The following is an 18229-nucleotide window of genomic DNA, read 5'->3' on the forward strand; positions in this document are numbered from 1 at the left end:
TTACTCCACTGTGAATTTCCACATACAGACAAATCTTTTAAATGGATTTATTTCCCAGAAGCACCAGACGTGAACTATTGACTGTTGGGCTGTTATTCCGGCAAAAGCGGGGAAGAAAGCTATTTCATGCCCCGTTTACGATGAGGCACAAAGCATTGGGGTTGGTTCGTGACAAGCCCCCGTGGATGAGGCTGAGGTCAGCGCTGACAGGTCGGCCATTTTCTCCTCAGCACTGAGGAGTCATGTATCAAATGAGAACCCCACATGACGGAGGAAGCATGCCACGGTGTCTAGTGTTGCCCAATTGCTGTCTAAGCGTCATCTGAACATCTCTAGCGCTGCCCAAACGTTAACTGAACGTTTCCGCTCATCCTCTGGTCAGGAACTGGGTCATGGTGGACAATGGCCATGCAAAGCCCATAGACTGAGGTCTTATTGCTATAATTGCCATGGGAAGTGGGAAAATAATACCCAGAGTAAGAACTTGACCCAGAGTATCTTGAATTGTGTTGAGAGAGTATGCGTTGCAGAAAACTGTATTTCTGCAAGAATCTTTGTCTGAAGGTTAACTTAAGGAGAGAGTGCCAGACAGACAGACGTATGAAAAGAGTGAAACAAGCTGTAATGTACACTGTAAATGTAATATTAAAACGTGAATATAACAAAATCATATAGTATATAATATTAAGACCCAACCCGACCCTTTAAAAATAGCAGCTGATATAGAGTTTACAGTATACAAGTTTATAAACAGAGTGACCATATAAAGTAAAAAGAAAACTATGTAAATAAGACATTGGAAGTGGAAAATAGTTTTACACACACTTATTTACATAACAGTAAAATACACTCACTGCTCTCTGCGCCAATTCTATTGTACACTATTGATTCTTGTCCACCTAACAAAAAGGCACTGAACAGGTCAAATACTGTGACATAGTGTTAAACTATCACACGCAATATTTTAGGATATAGAAATTGGGTGAAATTATAAGTCTTCTTAGGGGCCCAGTTTGAAGAGATCATTAGTCATACATACACATCTGCTTTCTGTGATGATAAAACTGATGTCATGACTGGTTTTCAACACTGAAAGAAAGCTATTATTACATTCTCCTATGTCATTACACTTACTGCATGTCAGTATTGTTAAAAGACAAATGACTGACAAAGTGGTATGTTTTGGAACACAACCCATACTTTTCATGTAATCCGTATTGCCATTCAGTGTACCTCCAATAATAATGATTAAACACTGAGTTTAGAACATGTATCAAATAAAAAGACGTCATAATCTTCACCTCTTCTATTAGCGAGACGTGTCTCTTTGTCGACATCAATCGCTGGCGCCCTCTCGCGAGGGCCAGATGTATACAAATAAATAAGACTGCACACTACGTTCTAATCCGTTTAAATATAAAACACAGAGAGTAGAGAGGAAGCAACTCCACTGACGTCTGGTGTGAGTGAGCCAAGCAAAGGCCCAGATCTATAAGACCTATTAAATAACACAGAGTGACAGAAATACACTCAATAAGAAACTTCTAAATGTGTACTCTGACCACATAACGCACACGCAGCCCACCAGGGGCTAGTGTAGAGTTCCCTCCAAAACTGGAGACATGTTAGCCATGTAGGCTAACTGTTAACGTTTGGCTAAGTAACTGTTAGCATTAGCATTAGTTAGGGAACAGTTACTGAATAGTCTTTCCAAAAACAACCACTTGGTGAATGGTGAGAGTTAGGACCTGTCTAGAAACAACCTCTAGCTCATAGCCTCAAGCTCATAGCCCTACTCCCCAGGTACTGGTGTAGAGCAGTGTATACCAACTCCAGTCCTCCAGTATCCACAACAGCATATATTTGTGTTGTAACTCTGGACAAACCTGATTCAACTCGAGGTGGGCTTGATGATTAGCTGACAAATTGAATCAGGTGTGCTTTTGCGGGACTACAACAGAAGTGTGTGCTGTTAGGGGTACTGGAGGACTCGAGTTGGTATACAGTGCTCTACACCAGTACCTGGGGAGTAGGGCTATGAGCTTACGGCTATGAGCTAGAGGTTGTTTCTAGACAGGTTTTAATTCCCACCACTCACCAAGTGGTAACTTCTGAATGACTGAACTTTTAGCCATTACATCATGTGCCCTCAACGTGACCCAGTAGCCACGGATCGTACCAAGTCCTGTCTGGATCCCTCCTCGCATGGCTCTGGTTTTGGTTCTGATCAAATTCAAGTATTTTCCAGGAGACAATACTGAGTCATCCATACCATTCCTATTGTCTTGTGGGCGGAGTGAGAGAACAAATCAATTCACCCCTCTTTATGGCTTAAGAGTATTCATATATTTCACAAAAAAAAAAGCTGTCCATGTGCCAGAAACTATTGTTTAGAAATGTTATTAAAGCTAATGCCTCAATCACAAAGACAGCGTCAATACAATTTGGTATAGCAGAAATACATTCATTTCCAATGGAATACTGCATTTGCCTTGCAACATTGCATTGCAGAGGCAGTTGCAGTGTGTTCTTTGTGGTGCATACCTTGGATTTATCAAGGTATGCATCACATTGTATGCGTAGACAGCTTGACAGAAATGGTAGCAGAAGGTGAATGTTGAACTTTTGTTGCACACAATCCAAATGATGCTAGGTACTACTTTGCGCAATGACGCTATCAGTGTGATCAAGGCATAACAACCTGGTCCTGCATTAATCAATTTGCATATTATAAGAATCCTTCTTATCATTTTCAGCCTCTCTGAACATGTCATTGTATTCCCAGCCTCTGAACATCCCAAAATATCTCTTCCATTCATGGTGTTTTTTCCCTCCAAAAACAGAAGCGACGTCCAGCCACGAAGCCCCAAAATGGCTGCTTCCCATAAAGTCAGTTTCCTCATTCTTACATCTCCCAACCGTCTTGTTAGTAAGGCATCCTCTGTTGGACATTCTCCATCCTACCGGCTTGTGGTACAGTCCTAAATATTCCACCCCTCCTCTTACAGTGCTGTAGTACAGTCCTGAATGCTCCACCCCTCCTCTTGCAGGCTAGTGGTACAGTCCTGAATGCTCCATCCCTCCTCTTGCATGCTAGTGGTACAGTCCTGAATGGAGTGGTTTAGTCTGTGCTTCTTCCATTCGTTTTTCCTCCAACCTGGAGTAGTGTATGAAGACTTTATGGATCCACCCCGAGTAGTAGGCCACATTGACGAAGATGGCGGGCCGCCGGGCCAGGGCACAGCCCCGGCCGTGGATGCTCACGCCCACGATGACTTTGCTCTCTCGTTCCTGGCACACCAACGGGCCACCGTAGTCTCTCTGTGAGGGACGAACCAATAGCAGGTTAGCGTGGTGCTCATGCAGCCAATCAAAAGGCATTATGGTAGTTATACGAATAGTTTGAAGTAATAACTGAGTCACGCAATGTCGAGTCAATGCATGTTTCAGATAATGTAGAGTAATGTTTATGAAGCTCACCTCACACACTCCCTGGTCTGTCTTGCCCCCGGCGCACACTTTGCTGTCGGTGACCGGCAGGGTTTTGTCGTGGAGCTCAGAACACCAGTCGTTACTGACCATGGGCAGACTCACAGCTTTCAGTGCCCCCTCATATCCTGTCCCTGGACAGGAAGTAGCCAGAAATAAAGCAGGAAACAGTCAGTCTACTGTCCAAACACCATATTCCAAACCTATAATCCTGGACAACATGTTTGTCTATATGGTGTCATTGTGGGGGACTTTATTCACACATTCAATACATGATATCCTAAGGTCTCTTTTCTTACAATATCAAGGATCTCTCGATCCAATATCCCCCCAGATCTTCACCACACCATAGCATGAAACAGAGGTCATACAGAATACACTCAGTGGCCAGTTTACTAGGTACACCCATCTAGTACCGAGTCAGACCCCCTTTGCCTACAGAACTGCATCAATTCTTCGGGGAATTGGAAACATTGCTCAATTGGTATCAAGGGACCTAAAGTGTGCCAGGAAAACAGTCTCCACACCATTACACCACCACCACCAGCCTGTACCGTTGACACCAGGCAGGATGGGGCCATGGACTCATGCTGCTTACGCCAAAACCTGACTCTGCCATTAGCATGACGCAACAGGAACCAGGATTCATCTGACCAGATGATGTTTTTCCACTCCTTATTCACCAGTGTTGGTGATCGCGTGCTCACTGGAGCCGTTTCTTCTTGGTTTTAGCTGATAGGAGTGGAACCTGGTGTGGTCGTCTGCTGCAAATAGCCCCTCCGTGACAAGGACCTACAGGTTGTGCCTTCCGAGATGCTGTTCTGCACACCACCATTGTGCCGTTATTTGCCTGTTTGTGGCCCGCCTGTTAGATTGCACAATTCTTGCCATTGTCCTTCGATCTCTCATCAACGACCTGTTTTCGCCCACAGGACTACCGCTGACTGGATGTTTTTTGTTTGTTGCACCGTTCTCAGTAAACACTGTTGTGGGTTAAAAGCCCAGGAGGCCAGCCGTTTCTGACATACTGGAATTGGCACGCCTGGCACCAACAATCATACTATACTCAAAGTCGCTTTGGTCACTCGTTTTGCCCATTCTAACGTTCAGTCGAATAGTAACTTTATATAGCAAGCCACGGCCACGTGACTCACTGTCTGTAGGAGCAAACCATTTTTGTGAATGGGGTGGTGTACCTAATAAACTGGCCACTGAGTGTATATAGATAATACATAAAACACCACACAGGGATAAGACACCACACAGGGATAAGACACCACACAGGGATAAGACACCACACAGGGATAAGACACCATACAGGGATAAGACATAACACAGGGATAAGACACAACCCAGGGATAAGACACAACACAGGAACAGTCATGTAGGGCAGTACCTTTGGTCTCTCCCCAGCCGTACATGAGACAGTTGGTTCCGTCTGTGACCCCACAGCCTGCTACTGGGAGCTGGATGGTGAAGGCATGCTCAGAGAGAGGGGCAGGCCTAGGCGTGGACACATAAACACATGAATGAATAAATAAATGGTTGCTGTGCCTACAATGCATGATTGAGAATGAATTAATGGATGGATTGATTATATTTTTAAAATTTATTTTACCAGGTAAGTAAAATGGCTGACTGACTGTCTCACTGAATGAATGAATGCTATTCTTACTTGGCCAGTTTGAGCAGGGCCAGGTTGGATCCCTCCGGGCCACAGACCACGTGTGCGATGCGGAGCCTGGGGTGGTCCAAGGACGAGTTGAGGTGAAGGAGGCCCACCTGTACACTGTACTCACTCAGGTCTGGAACACTGAGGACCACAGAGACTACTGTCAGACACACTCCAAATAGGGTTGACCACACATTGACCAGTCAGTATAAACTGAACATAGTTTAAGATGTATAAGCTGAAGAAAAGATTGGCCACAGCTTGTATAAACACTATAATACAATACAGTAAAATACAGTACTGCAGTATTCTACTCTATTCTCTGTATGAATACTTATCATTGGCCACTTACTAACCACAGCTACCAGCATAACTAAACTGACAATAGAACTCCTCAGCATGCACTCTACAAACTCACTCAATCTGGCTCCTCAACTAACTGTGTTCAATGACCTATATACAGCACATTGCATAGTCAGCAACAAGCTACTGAACTAATGCTGATGCCAATGGCCAAGGTCTTGATGGAAGCAAGATTCTGTGACGTCGGCAGGAGGAGTACAACTAAACGACTCACTAGGAGTACAACTAAACCACTCACTAGGAGTACAACTAAACCACTCACTAGGAGTACAACTAAACGACTCACTAGGAGTACAACTAAACCACTCACTAGGAGTACAACTAAACCCCTCACTAGGAGTACAACTAAACCACTCACTAGGAGTACAACTAAACGACTCACTAGGAGTACAACTAAACGACTCACTAGGAGTACAACTAAACGACTCACTAGAGTACAACTAAACGACTCACTAGGACTAAACGACTCACAAGAGTACAACTAAACGACTCACTAGGAGTACAACTAAACCACTCACTAAGAGTACAACTAAACGACTCACTAGGAGTACAACTAAACGACTCACTAGGAGTACAACTAAACCACTCAGAAGAGTACAACTAAACCACTCAGAAGAGTACAACTAAACCACTCACTAGGAGTACAACTAAACCACTCACTAGGAGTACAACTAAACCACTCAGAAGAGTACAACTAAACCACTCAGAAGAGTACAACTAAACCACTCACTAGGAGTACAACTAAACCACTCACTAGGAGTACAACTAAACCACTCAGAAGAGTACAACTAAACCACTCACTAGGAGTACAACTAAACCACTCACTAGGAGTACAACTAAACCACTCACAAGGAGTACAACTAAACGACTCACTAGGAGTACAACTAAACGACTCACTAGGAGTACAACTAAACGACTCACTAGAGTACAACTAAACGACTCACTAGGAGAACAACTAAACCACTCACAAGAGTACAACTAAACGACTCACTAGAGTACAACTAAACCACTCACTAGGAGTACAACTAAACCACTCACTAGGAGTACAACTAAACCACTCACTAGAGTACAACTAAACCACTCACTAGGAGTACAACTAAACCACTCACTAGGAGTACAACTAAACCACTCACTAGGAGTACAACTAAACCACTCACTAGGAGTACAACTAAACCACTCACTAGGAGTACAACTAAACCACTCACTAGGAGTACAACTAAACCACTCACTAGAGTACAACTAAACCACTCACTAGGAGTACAACTAAACCACTCACTAGGAGTACAACTAAACCACTCACTAGTAGTACAACTAAACTACTCACCAGGAGTACAACTAAACCACTCACTAGAGTACAACTAAACCACTCACTAGGAGTACAACTAAACCACTCACTAGGAGTACAACTAAACCACTCACTAGTAGTACAACTAAACTACTCACTAGGAGTACAACTAAACCACTCACTAGGAGTACAACTAAACCACTCACTAGAGTACAACTAAACCACTCACTAGGAGTACAACTAAACCACTCACTAGGAGTACAACTAAACCACTCACTAGGAGTACAACTAAACCACTCACTAGGAGTACAACTAAACCACTCACTAGGAGTACAACTAAACCACTCACTAGGAGTACAACTAAACCACTCACTAGGAGTACAACTAAACCACTCACTAAGAGTACAACTAAACCACTCACTAAGAGTACAACTAAACCACTCACTAGGAGTACAACTAAACCACTCACTAGGAGTACAACTAAACCACTCGCTAAGAGTACAACTAAACCACTCACTAGAGTACAACTAAACCACTCACTAGGAGTACAACTAAACCACTCCCTAGAGTACAACTAAACCACTCCCTAGAGTACAACTAAACCACTCACTAGGAGTACAACTAAACCACTCACTAGAGTACAACTAAACCACTCACTAGGAGTACAACTAAACCACTCACTGGGAGTACAACTAAACCACTCACTAGAGTACAACTAAACCACTCACTAGGAGTACAACTAAACCACTCACTAGGAGTACAACTAAACCACTCACTAGGAGTACAACTAAACCACTCACTAGGAGTACAACTAAACCACTCACTAGGAGTACAACTAAACCACTCACTAGGAGTACAACTAAACCACTCACTAGGAGTACAACTAAACCACCCACTAGAGTACAACTAAACCACTCACTAGAGTACAACTAAACCACTCACTGGGAGTACAACTAAACCACTCACTAGGAGTACAACTAAACCACTCACTAGGAGTACAACTAAACCACTCACTAGGAGTACAACTAAACCACTCACTACTAGAATACCAAACATGAACGATTAGAATGCATTAGGAGTTTAACACAGTCTAGATGGGGAGGAAACAGTCCAGGTCTTATCCGATTGACAGACTCATCTCAAAGTTGGATTCCTGCAACTAAGCCTTTTCATTTTCTGTGGATGAGGCCTGGCTTGATTTGTTGCCAAAATGTCTCTCAAACGACTATGAAGTGATTGTAAGTTCACTGAATTAAAGCTCCTTCTAAATTACCCTCTTATTACAGTGTGTCATCATAAGGCACAGGAGTTTTCCTGACCATAATATTATTAATCACAGACCCTGTTCCTTTGTAAAGTGTCTTTAGGTTCTTGAAAAGCGCTATACAAATCACAAAAAAAAAAAAAAAAGTAGTATTATTACTTGCCAATTCTTTGTTATGGCCTAGAACTCGGGCTCAAAAACATTCTGACTGCCTGTATGAAAAAAAAGTCCTGGCCCAACCTCATATTTCTGGTGTACTATGATTGAGATAACGGAAAAAAGTAACAGAAACCTATTGAAAAAATGGATGAAAAGCAAAAACATAATGTAAAGCCCATACATCCATTAATACACTACATGGATCAAGGAGCTTTTCATTCAAACTGCTATTGCAGATCTGGACACAGTGACACTGTCCGGGTCCAGACGCTAAACAGATCTGTAGAGGCTGGAGCATCCTGGGCCATATCTCAGCTCTGCTGGGGCAGAGGGTCTGTCACTAGCTCTATCATAAACAGGATACGGGCAGGCTGCATCTTCACTTACAATTAGATTGGGGGAAAAGAGAGGAAGGGAAGAGGGATAGAGGGAAGGAGAAATATGGGAAGAGGGTGGGAGGGATGGAGTTAGAGATAGACAGATAGAGGGAGAGAGAGACCAACAGAGGGATGGAGAGAGTAGTAGGGAGAGGGAAAGATGGAGACAGAGTAGGAGGAAGAGAAAGAATAAGCAACTGATAGAGAAGCAGAGAGAACGTATTATACAGACTCCAAGTCTTTGTTTCAACTTCCATTCAACACTTGCTCTCCTCTCTCCTCTCTCTCTTCTTCTCCCTATGCCTCCTGCTGTCTTTCACCTCGGCTTTGAATGAGGGAAAAAAGAAAGTGAGAAAAAGATGGATGGAGAGATTACCAGGAGGAGAAGCACTGTTGATCCGTCAGCACCCATTCCTCTCGGATCAGCGAGCCCCCGCACCAGTGAGTGTTCCTGGGTAGGGAACACAGGACATCATGATGAGCTTAGTCCCATGCTCTATAGACAGTCTGTACTGTATCCAACTCTTAAGAAAAAAATACATATGTTTTACGGTCACACAGGTGCAGTGAAATGTGTTGTTTTACAGGGTCAGCCAAAGTAGTAAAGCAACCTAGAGAAATTAGGGTTAGATGCCTTGCTTAACGACACGTCAACAGATTGTCCACCTTGACGTTTCGGTTAGGCTACCTGCCGCCCTCTTCCATCCATGTCAAGTCATACAGTCAAATCTTGCGGTCCTCCTCAACGTCTGGACATTCTTTCATAATGCGTATGGATCTGTCTCAAACAGCACCCCATTCCCTATTTAGTGCACTACCTTTGATTAGGGCCAATGGGACTCTGGTCAAAAGTAGCGCAAATAGGCTGCCGTTTGGAACGAAACTTGTGAGGAGTAGATGGATCGTTATCCTGCATGGCACCAATAGAAAAGTTGGCATACACACAGAGCAGAGGTCACCAAAAGGTTGATCGTGATCGACAGGTCCAGGGCCGGACAGGAACAAAAATTTGTCTCTGGTATTTTATCTACAGCAGCCCACATCACAGCGCATGCCACCGACTCAGCCCCTCCCCGGTGGGCCACCAGCTATGCACAAACACACCATACCCCCTACACCCTGACCCAACACACCCTACTTAGACACAGGCAGTAGCACTGACACGTACAGTTGAAGTCGGAAGTTTACATACACCTTAGCCAAATACATTTAAACTCAGTTTGTCACAATTCCTGACATTTAATCCTAGTAAAAATGCACTCTTAGGTCAGTTAGGATCACCACTTTGAATGTGAATTGTCACTTTATTTTAAGAATGTGAAACGTCAGAATAATAGTAGAGAGAATGATCTTTTTCAGCTTTTATTTCTTTCATCACATTCCCACTGGGTCAGAAGTTTACATACACTCAATTAGTATTTGGTAGCAAATTGTTTAACTTGGGTCAAACGTTTCCGGTAGCCTTCCACAAGCTTCCCACAATAAGTTGGGTGAATTTTGGCCCATTCCTCCTGACAAAGCTGGTGTAACTGAGTCAGGTTTGTAGGCCTCCTTGCTCGCACATGCTTTTTCAGTTATGCCCACAAATGTTTTATGGGATTGAGGTCAGGGCTTTGTGATGGCCACTCCAATACCTTGACTTTGTTGTCCTTAAGCCATTTTGCCACAACTTTGGAAGTATGCTTGGGGTCATTGTCTATTTGGAAGAGCCATTTGCAACCAAGCTTTAACATCCTGACTGATGTCTTGAGATGTTGCTTCAATATATCCACAGAATTTTCTATTTTGTGAAGCGCACCAGTCTCACCTGCAGTAAAGCACCCCAACAACATGATGCTGCCATCCCCATGGTTCACGGTTGGGATGGTGTTATTCGGCTTGCAAGCCTCCCCCTTTCTCCTCCAAACATAACGATGGTCATTATGGCCAAACAGTTTTATTTTTGTTTAATAGAGGACATTTCTCCCAAAAGTACGATCTTTGTCCCCATGTGCAGTTGCAAACCGTAGTCTGGCTTTTTTATGCCTGTTTTGGAGCAGTGGCTTCTTCCTTGCTGAGCGGCCTTTCAGGTTATGTCGATAAAAGACTAATTTTACTGTGGATATAGATACTTCTGTACCCGTTTTCTCCAGCATCTTCACAAGGTCCTTTGCTGTTGTTCTGGGATTGATTTGCACTTTTCGCACCAAAGAACGTTCATCTCTAAGAGACAGAATGCATCTCTTCCTGAGCGGTATGACGGCTGCATGGTCCCATGTTGTTTATACCTGCGTACTATTGTTTGTACAGAGGAACGTGGTACCTTCAGGCGTGAACCAGACTTGTGGAGGTCTACAATATTTATCTGAGGTCTTGGGTGATTTCTTTTGATTTTCCCATGATGTCAAGCAAAGAGGCACTGAGTTTGAAGGTAGGCTTTGAAATATATCCACAGGTACATCTCCAACTGACTCAAATTATGTCAATTAGCCTATCAGAAGCTTCTAAAGCCATGACATAATTTTCTGGAATTTTCCAAGCTGTTTAAAGGCACAGTCAACTTAGTGTATGTAAACTTCTGACCCACTGGAATTGTGATACAGTGAATTATAAGTGAAATAATCTGTCTGTAAACAATTGTTGGAAAAATGACTTGTGTCATGCACAAAGTAGATTTGCCAAAACTATAGTTTGTTAACAAGAAATGTGTGGAGTGGTTGAAAAACGAGTTTTAATGACTCCAACATAAGTGTATGTAAACTTCCGACTTCAACTGTATGTAAAAAATACCACTGGAGATACAACTAACCACTATAACTGTTCCTCTGTCTGGAGATAAAACTCACCACTATAACTGTTCCTCTGTCTGGAGATACAACTCACCACTATAACTGTTCCTCTGTCTGGAGATACAACTCACCACTATAACTGTTCCTCTGTCTGGAGATACAACTCACCACTATAACTGTTCCTCTGGAGATACAACTCACCACTATAACTGTTCCTCTGGAGATACAACTCACCACTATAACTGTACCTCTGTCTGGAGATACAACTCACCACTATAACTGTTCCTCTGATGGCTCGCTCATCACAGCAAAACAGACACATGGCAGATACTTTCACTACAGGAATCATGAGGATAATGTAAAGCACTTTACTGTTTGACCAAATCATGGTTTTAGACGCCCCAAAAAATAGGACATTTTGAGTGAGGTGACAATGTAGAATATGTTCTTTCTACATTTTTAAGCACCCTTTTTGTTTTTTATGATCCATGATCTTGGCTGTCTACCTCATGGTTTCCCAAACTCGGTCCTGTGGAACATTTAGGTTTTTGCACAGCTGGTTTAAATAATCACAGCGTTATGATGAGTTGGTAGTGCTAGGGAAAAAACGAAATGTTCACCCGGGGAGGAGCAGGTCTCTTTGTTGATGCCGCGTTTGACTTTGAATGTGAGTTTTTGTGACCGTAGCACAACCTATCAGAAAACCGGGCCGGCCCATCTTGGTAATGTTAACTGATGAAGGAGGACCCAAAAGCGACGTAATAGAAACAGAGTCTTTATTCCAGTCTTAGGCAAAAACGATACTCCTGATACATCTAAGGTAAAAACAAAACAGGAAAACTGAAATCCTCTCGTCAGTAGAGATGAACGACTGGAGACGCGACCACTAGACACCTGCTCACACGCAGCATCTGATGAAGGCAAAAACACGACAGGGCGGAACAAGGACACAGAACAGCAAACATCAAACAAGAATCCGACAAGGACTGAAGCGGAAAACAGAGGAAGAAATAGGAACTCTAATGAGGGCAAAATAGGGAACAGGTGTGAAAGAGTAAATGAGGTCGTTTAGGAGAATGAGAAACAGCTGGGAGCAGGAACGGAACGATAGAGAGAGACAGCGGGAGAGGGAGAAAGGGAGGAGGAGAGAGAAGGATAGAAAGAGGGAAAGAACCTAATAAGACCAGCAGAGGGAAGCACAGGGACAAGACATGTTGATCAAAGACAAAACATGACAGTACCCCCCCACTCACCGAGCGCCTCCTGGCGCACTCGAGGAGGAACCCTGGCGGCAACGAAGGAAATCATCAATCAACGAACGGTCCAGCACGTCCCGAGATGGAACCCAACTCCTCTCCTCAGGACCGTAACCCTCCCAATCCACTAAATACTGGTGACCACGTCCCCGAGAACGCATATCCATGATCTTCCGTACCTTGTAAATAGGTGCGCCCTCGACTCGGACGGGAGGGGGGGAGGGAAGACGAACGGGAGCGCGAAGAAAAGGCTTGACACAAGAGACATGGAAGACAGGGTGGACGCGACGAAGATGTCGCGGAAGAAGCAGTCGCACAGCGACAGGATTGACGACCTGAGAGACACGGAACGGACCAATGAACCGCGGAGTCAATTTGCGAGAAGCTGTCGTAAGGGGAAGATTACGAGTGGAAAGCCACACTCTCTGACCGCGACAATACCTAGGACTCTTAATCCTACGTTTATTGGCGGCTCTCACAGTCTGCGCCCTGTAACGGCAAAGTGCAGACCTGACCCTCCTCCAAGTGCGCTCACAACGTTGGACAAAAGCCTGAGCGGAGGGAACGCTGGACTCGGCGAGCTGGGACGAGAACAGAGGAGGCTGGTAACCAAGACTACTCTGAAACGGAGATAGCCCGGTAGCAGACGAAGGAAGCGAGTTGTGAGCGTACTCAGCCCAGGGGAGCTGTTCTGCCCAAGACGCAGGGTTTCGAAACGAAAGGCTGCGTAAAATGCGACCAATCGACTGATTGGCCCTTTCTGCTTGACCGTTAGACTGGGGATGAAACCCGGAAGAGAGACTGACGGAAGCACCAATCAAACGACAGAACTCCCTCCAAAACTGTGACGTGAATTGCGGACCTCTGTCTGAAACGGCGTCTAACGGGAGGCCATGAATTCTGAACACATTCTCAATGATGATTTGTGCCGTCTCCTTAGCGGAAGGAAGCTTAGCGAGGGGAATGAAATGTGCCGCCTTAGAGAACCTATCGATAACTGTAAGAATCACAGTCTTCCCCGCAGACGAAGGCAGACCGGTAATAAAGTCTAAGGCGATGTGAGACCATGGTCGAGAAGGAATGGGAAGCGGTCTGAGACGACCGGCAGGGGGAGAGTTACCTGACTTAGTCTGCGCGCAGTCCGAACAAGCAGCCACGAAACGGCGCGTGTCCCGCTCCTGAGTAGGCCACCAAAACCGCTGGCGAATAGAAGCAAGCGTACCCCGAACGCCGGGGTGGCCAGCTAACTTGGCAGAATGAGCCCACTGAAGAACAGCCAGACGAGTAGAGACAGGAACAAACAGAAGGTTACTAGGACAAGCGCGCGGCGACGCAGTGTGAGTGAGTGCTTGCTTTACCTGTCTCTCAATTCCCCAGACAGTCAACCCGACAACACGCCCTTCAGGGAGAATCCCCTCGGGGTCGGTAGAAACCACAGAAGTACTAAAAAGACGGGATAAGGCATCAGGCTTGGTGTTCTTATTTCCCGGGCGATAGGAAATCACGAACTCGAAACGAGCGAAAAACAACGCCCAACGAGCTTGACGTGCATTAAGTCGTTTGGCAGAACGGATGTACTCAAGGTTCTTATGGTCAGTCCAAACGACAAAAGGAACAGTCGCCCCCTCCAACCACTGTCGCCATTCGCCTATGGCTAAGCGGATAGCGAGCAGTTCGCGGTTACCCACATCATAGTTGCGTTCCGATGGCGACAGGCGATGAGAAAAGTAAGCGCAAGGATGAACCTTATCGTCAGACTGGAAGCGCTGGGACAGAATGGCTCCCACGCCCACCTCTGAAGCGTCAACCTCGACAATGAATTGTTTAGTGACGTCAGGAGTAACAAGGATAGGGGCGGATGTAAAACGCTTCTTGAGGAGATCAAAAGCTCCCTGGGCGGAACCGGACCACTTAAAGCAAGTCTTGACAGAAGTCAGAGCTGTGAGAGGGGCAGCCACTTGACCGAAATTACGAATGAAACGCCGATAGAAATTAGCGAAACCGAGAAAGCGCTGCAACTCGACACGTGACTTAGGAACGGGCCAATCGCTGACAGCCTGGACCTTAGCGGGATCCATCTGAATGCCTTCAGCGGAAATAACAGAACCGAGAAAAGTGACAGAGGAGACATGAAAGGCGCACTTCTCAGCCTTCACGTAGAGACAATTCTCTAAAAGGCGCTGGAGAACACGTCGAACGTGCTGAACATGAATCTCGAGTGACGGTGAAAAAATCAGGATATCGTCAAGGTAAACGAAAACAAAGATGTTCAGCATGTCTCTCAGTACATCATTAACTAATGCCTGAAAGACAGCTGGAGCATTAGAGAGACCGAACGGCAGAACCCGGTATTCAAAATGCCCTAACGGAGTGTTAAACGCCGTTTTCCACTCGTCCCCCTCTCTGATGCGTACGAGATGGTAAGCGTTACGAAGGTCCAACTTAGTAAAGAACCTGGCTCCCTGCAGCATCTCGAAGGCTGACGACATAAGGGGAAGCGGATAACGATTCTTAACCGTTATGTCATTCAGCCCTCGATAATCCACGCAGGGGCGCAGAGTACCGTCCTTCTTCTTAACAAAGAAAAACCCCGCTCCGGCGGGAGAGGAAGAAGGCACCACAGTACCGGCGTCGAGAGAAACAGACAGATAATCCTCGAGAGCCTTACGTTCGGGAGCCGACAGAGAGAATAGTCTACCCCGAGGGGGAGTGGTCCCCGGAAGGAGATCAATACAACAATCATACGACCGGTGAGGAGGAAGAGAGCTGGCTCTGGACCGACTGAAGACCGTGCGTAGATCATGATATTCCTCCGGTACTCCTGTCAAATCACCAGGTTCCTCCTGAGTAGAGGGGACAGAAGAAACAGGAGGTATAGCAGACATTAAACACTTCACATGACAAGAAACATTCCAGGATAGGATAGAATTACTAGACCAATTAATAGAAGGATTATGACATACTAGCCAGGGATGACCCAAAACAACAGGTGTAAAAGGTGAACGAAAAATCAAAAAGGAAATGGTCTCACTGTGGTTACCAGATACTGTGAGGGTTAAAGGTAGTGTCTCACATCTGATACTGGGGAGAGAACTACCATCTAAAGCGAACATGGGCGTGGGCCTCCCTAACTGTCTGAGAGGAATGTCATGTTTCCGAGCCCATGCTTCGTCCATAAAACAACCCTCAGCCCCAGAGTCTATCAAGGCACTGCAGGAAGCAGCCGAACCGGTCCAGCGTAGATGGACCGACAAGGTAGTACAGGATCTTGATGGAGAGACCTGAGTAGTAGCGCTCACCAGTAGCCCTCCGCTTACTGATGAGCTCTGGCTTTTACTGGACATGACATGACAAAATGTCCAGCAGAACCGCAATAGAGGCACAGGCGGTTGGTGATTCTCCGTTCCCTCTCCTTAGTCGAGATGCGAATACCTCCCAGCTGCATGGGCTCAGTCTCTGAGCCGGTGGGAGGAGATGGTTGAGATGCGGAGAGGGGAAACACCGTTAACGCGAGCTCTCCTCCACGAGCTCGGTGACGAAGATCTACCCGTCGTTCTATGCGGATGGCGAGTGCAATCAAAGAGTCCACGCTGGAAGGAACCTCCCGGGAGAGAATCTCATCCTTAACCTCAGCGTGAAGTCCCTCCAGAAAACGAGCGAGCAACGCCGGCTCGTTCCAGTCACTGGATGCAGCAAGAGTGCGAAACTCTATAGAGTAATCCGTTATGGATCGATCACCTTGACATAGGGAAGCCAGGACCCTGGAAGCCTCCTTCCCAAAAACAGAACGATCAAAAACGCGTATCATCTCCTCCTTAAAGTTCTGATAAACGTTAGAACACTCAGCCCTTGCCTCCCAGATAGCTGTGCCCCACTCCCGAGCCCGACCAGTAAGGAGCGATATGACGTAAGCGATCCGAGCTCTCTCTCCTAAGTATGTGTTGGGCTGGAGAGAGAACACAATATCACACTGGGTGAGAAAGGAGCGACACAGAGTAACAAGGTGGGTTATTAACAGAGTAACAAGAGTAACAAGGTGGGTAACAAGAGTAACAAGGTGACAGAGTAACAAGGTGGGTTATTAACCCTAGGTTCCGGAGACTTGGAAGACCAGGAAGTAGCTGGTGGCACGAGACGAAGACTCTGAAACTGTCCTGAGAGATCGGAAACATGAGCGGCCAGGGTCTCAACGGCATGACGAGCAGCAGACAATTCCTGCTCGTGTCTGCCGAGCATTTCTCCCTGGATCTCGATGGCAGTCTTGCGAGAATCCGTAGTCGCTGGGTCCATTCTTGGTCGGATTCTTCTGTTAACTGATGAAGGAGGACCCAAAAGCGACGTAATAGAAACAGAGTCTTTATTCCAGTCTTAGGCAAAAACGATACTCCTGATACATCTAAGGTAAAAACAAAACAGGAAAACTGAAATCCTCTCGTCAGTAGAGATGAACGACTGGAGACGCGACCACTAGACACCTGCTCACACGCAGCATCTGATGAAGGCAAAAACACGACAGGGCGGAACAAGGACACAGAACAGCAAACATCAAACAAGAATCCGACAAGGACTGAAGCGGAAAACAGAGGAAGAAATAGGAACTCTAATGAGGGCAAAATAGGGAACAGGTGTGAAAGAGTAAATGAGGTCGTTTAGGAGAATGAGAAACAGCTGGGAGCAGGAACGGAACGATAGAGAGAGACAGCGGGAGAGGGAGAAAGGGAGGAGGAGAGAGAAGGATAGAAAGAGGGAAAGAACCTAATAAGACCAGCAGAGGGAAGCACAGGGACAAGACATGTTGATCAAAGACAAAACATGACAGGTAAAGTGGCCACTGTATAAAAAAGAAATTGCACAAAAATCTTTAAAAAAAAATCTTAACAGGCCATGTCACTTTTTCAGTTTTTGTTTTTGATAATGTGTCCATTTCGACCAAAAACTGGTTAAGGCCATTTGGCATTTGCCAGAATTGCCAGATGGCCAATTCGCTCCTGGACTGGTCGATCTCCAAGGCATTCCTTGGACTGTTTTTAATAGGTTCATGTTGAATAGGGTTTCGTTTTTTAAAGTCATGTTTAAAACTGAATCTGAGCGGTAGATCTACGCCTGCATTTTGACTCAGAAAGTGATCTCGGCTCAATAAAGTTTGGTCACCACTGACATAGAGTATGACTCTAAGTAATGAGAGGTGGAAAAGGGTTCCAGAGCAAAAAGCTAATGAAACAGCAGCAGAAGTATTTTGATTGATGTTGAAGTATCCGGTAAAATGGGTAGTTTGAACGTGGAAACATGCATTTGCTCAGCAGCCAATCATTTTGTCTCTGTGGTTTATTTTTTGTTATTATTTCATTTTTTTCAAGTGAGTCCAAGTTTAACCTGCCTATGTTACGTGAGTCTTCAACTTCCATCAATGTTTTTATATTAATGTCTTCCCTCTATTTGTCTTTGAACAGAAGGCTGCAGATACAGCACATAAAACACATGGGCATGTCAAGTCTTTCATACAACAAAGTTCAGTACACTCTTAGAAAAAAAAGGTGCAATCCAAAACCTAAAAGGGTTCTTCAGAAGCAGAACCCTTTTTGGTTCCAGGTAGAAC

The 18229-nt window shown here is 45.2% G+C and overlaps 1 protein-coding gene across 1 annotated transcript in view; it reads right to left on the reverse strand.

Annotated features, from left to right (window-relative positions):
- Positions 1 to 33: 33 nt before the first annotated feature.
- The window catches only part of LOC129838502 (hepatocyte growth factor-like), a 42325-nt gene continuing 24129 nt past the window's right edge, over positions 34 to 18229 (reverse strand). The window contains exons 14-18 of the mRNA XM_055905499.1: positions 8986 to 9060; positions 5165 to 5302; positions 4886 to 4992; positions 3481 to 3623; positions 34 to 3321 (exon numbers count right to left, since the gene is read on the reverse strand). Coding sequence (XP_055761474.1) covers positions 3094 to 3321; positions 3481 to 3623; positions 4886 to 4992; positions 5165 to 5302; positions 8986 to 9060 — 691 coding nt within the window. The 3' untranslated portion in view covers positions 34 to 3093. The remainder of the gene's footprint in view (positions 3322 to 3480; positions 3624 to 4885; positions 4993 to 5164; positions 5303 to 8985; positions 9061 to 18229) is intronic.

The sequence above is a fragment of the Salvelinus fontinalis genome, chromosome 39 (assembly GCF_029448725.1).
Source record: "Salvelinus fontinalis isolate EN_2023a chromosome 39, ASM2944872v1, whole genome shotgun sequence".
Classification (NCBI taxonomy): Eukaryota; Metazoa; Chordata; class Actinopteri; order Salmoniformes; family Salmonidae; genus Salvelinus; species Salvelinus fontinalis.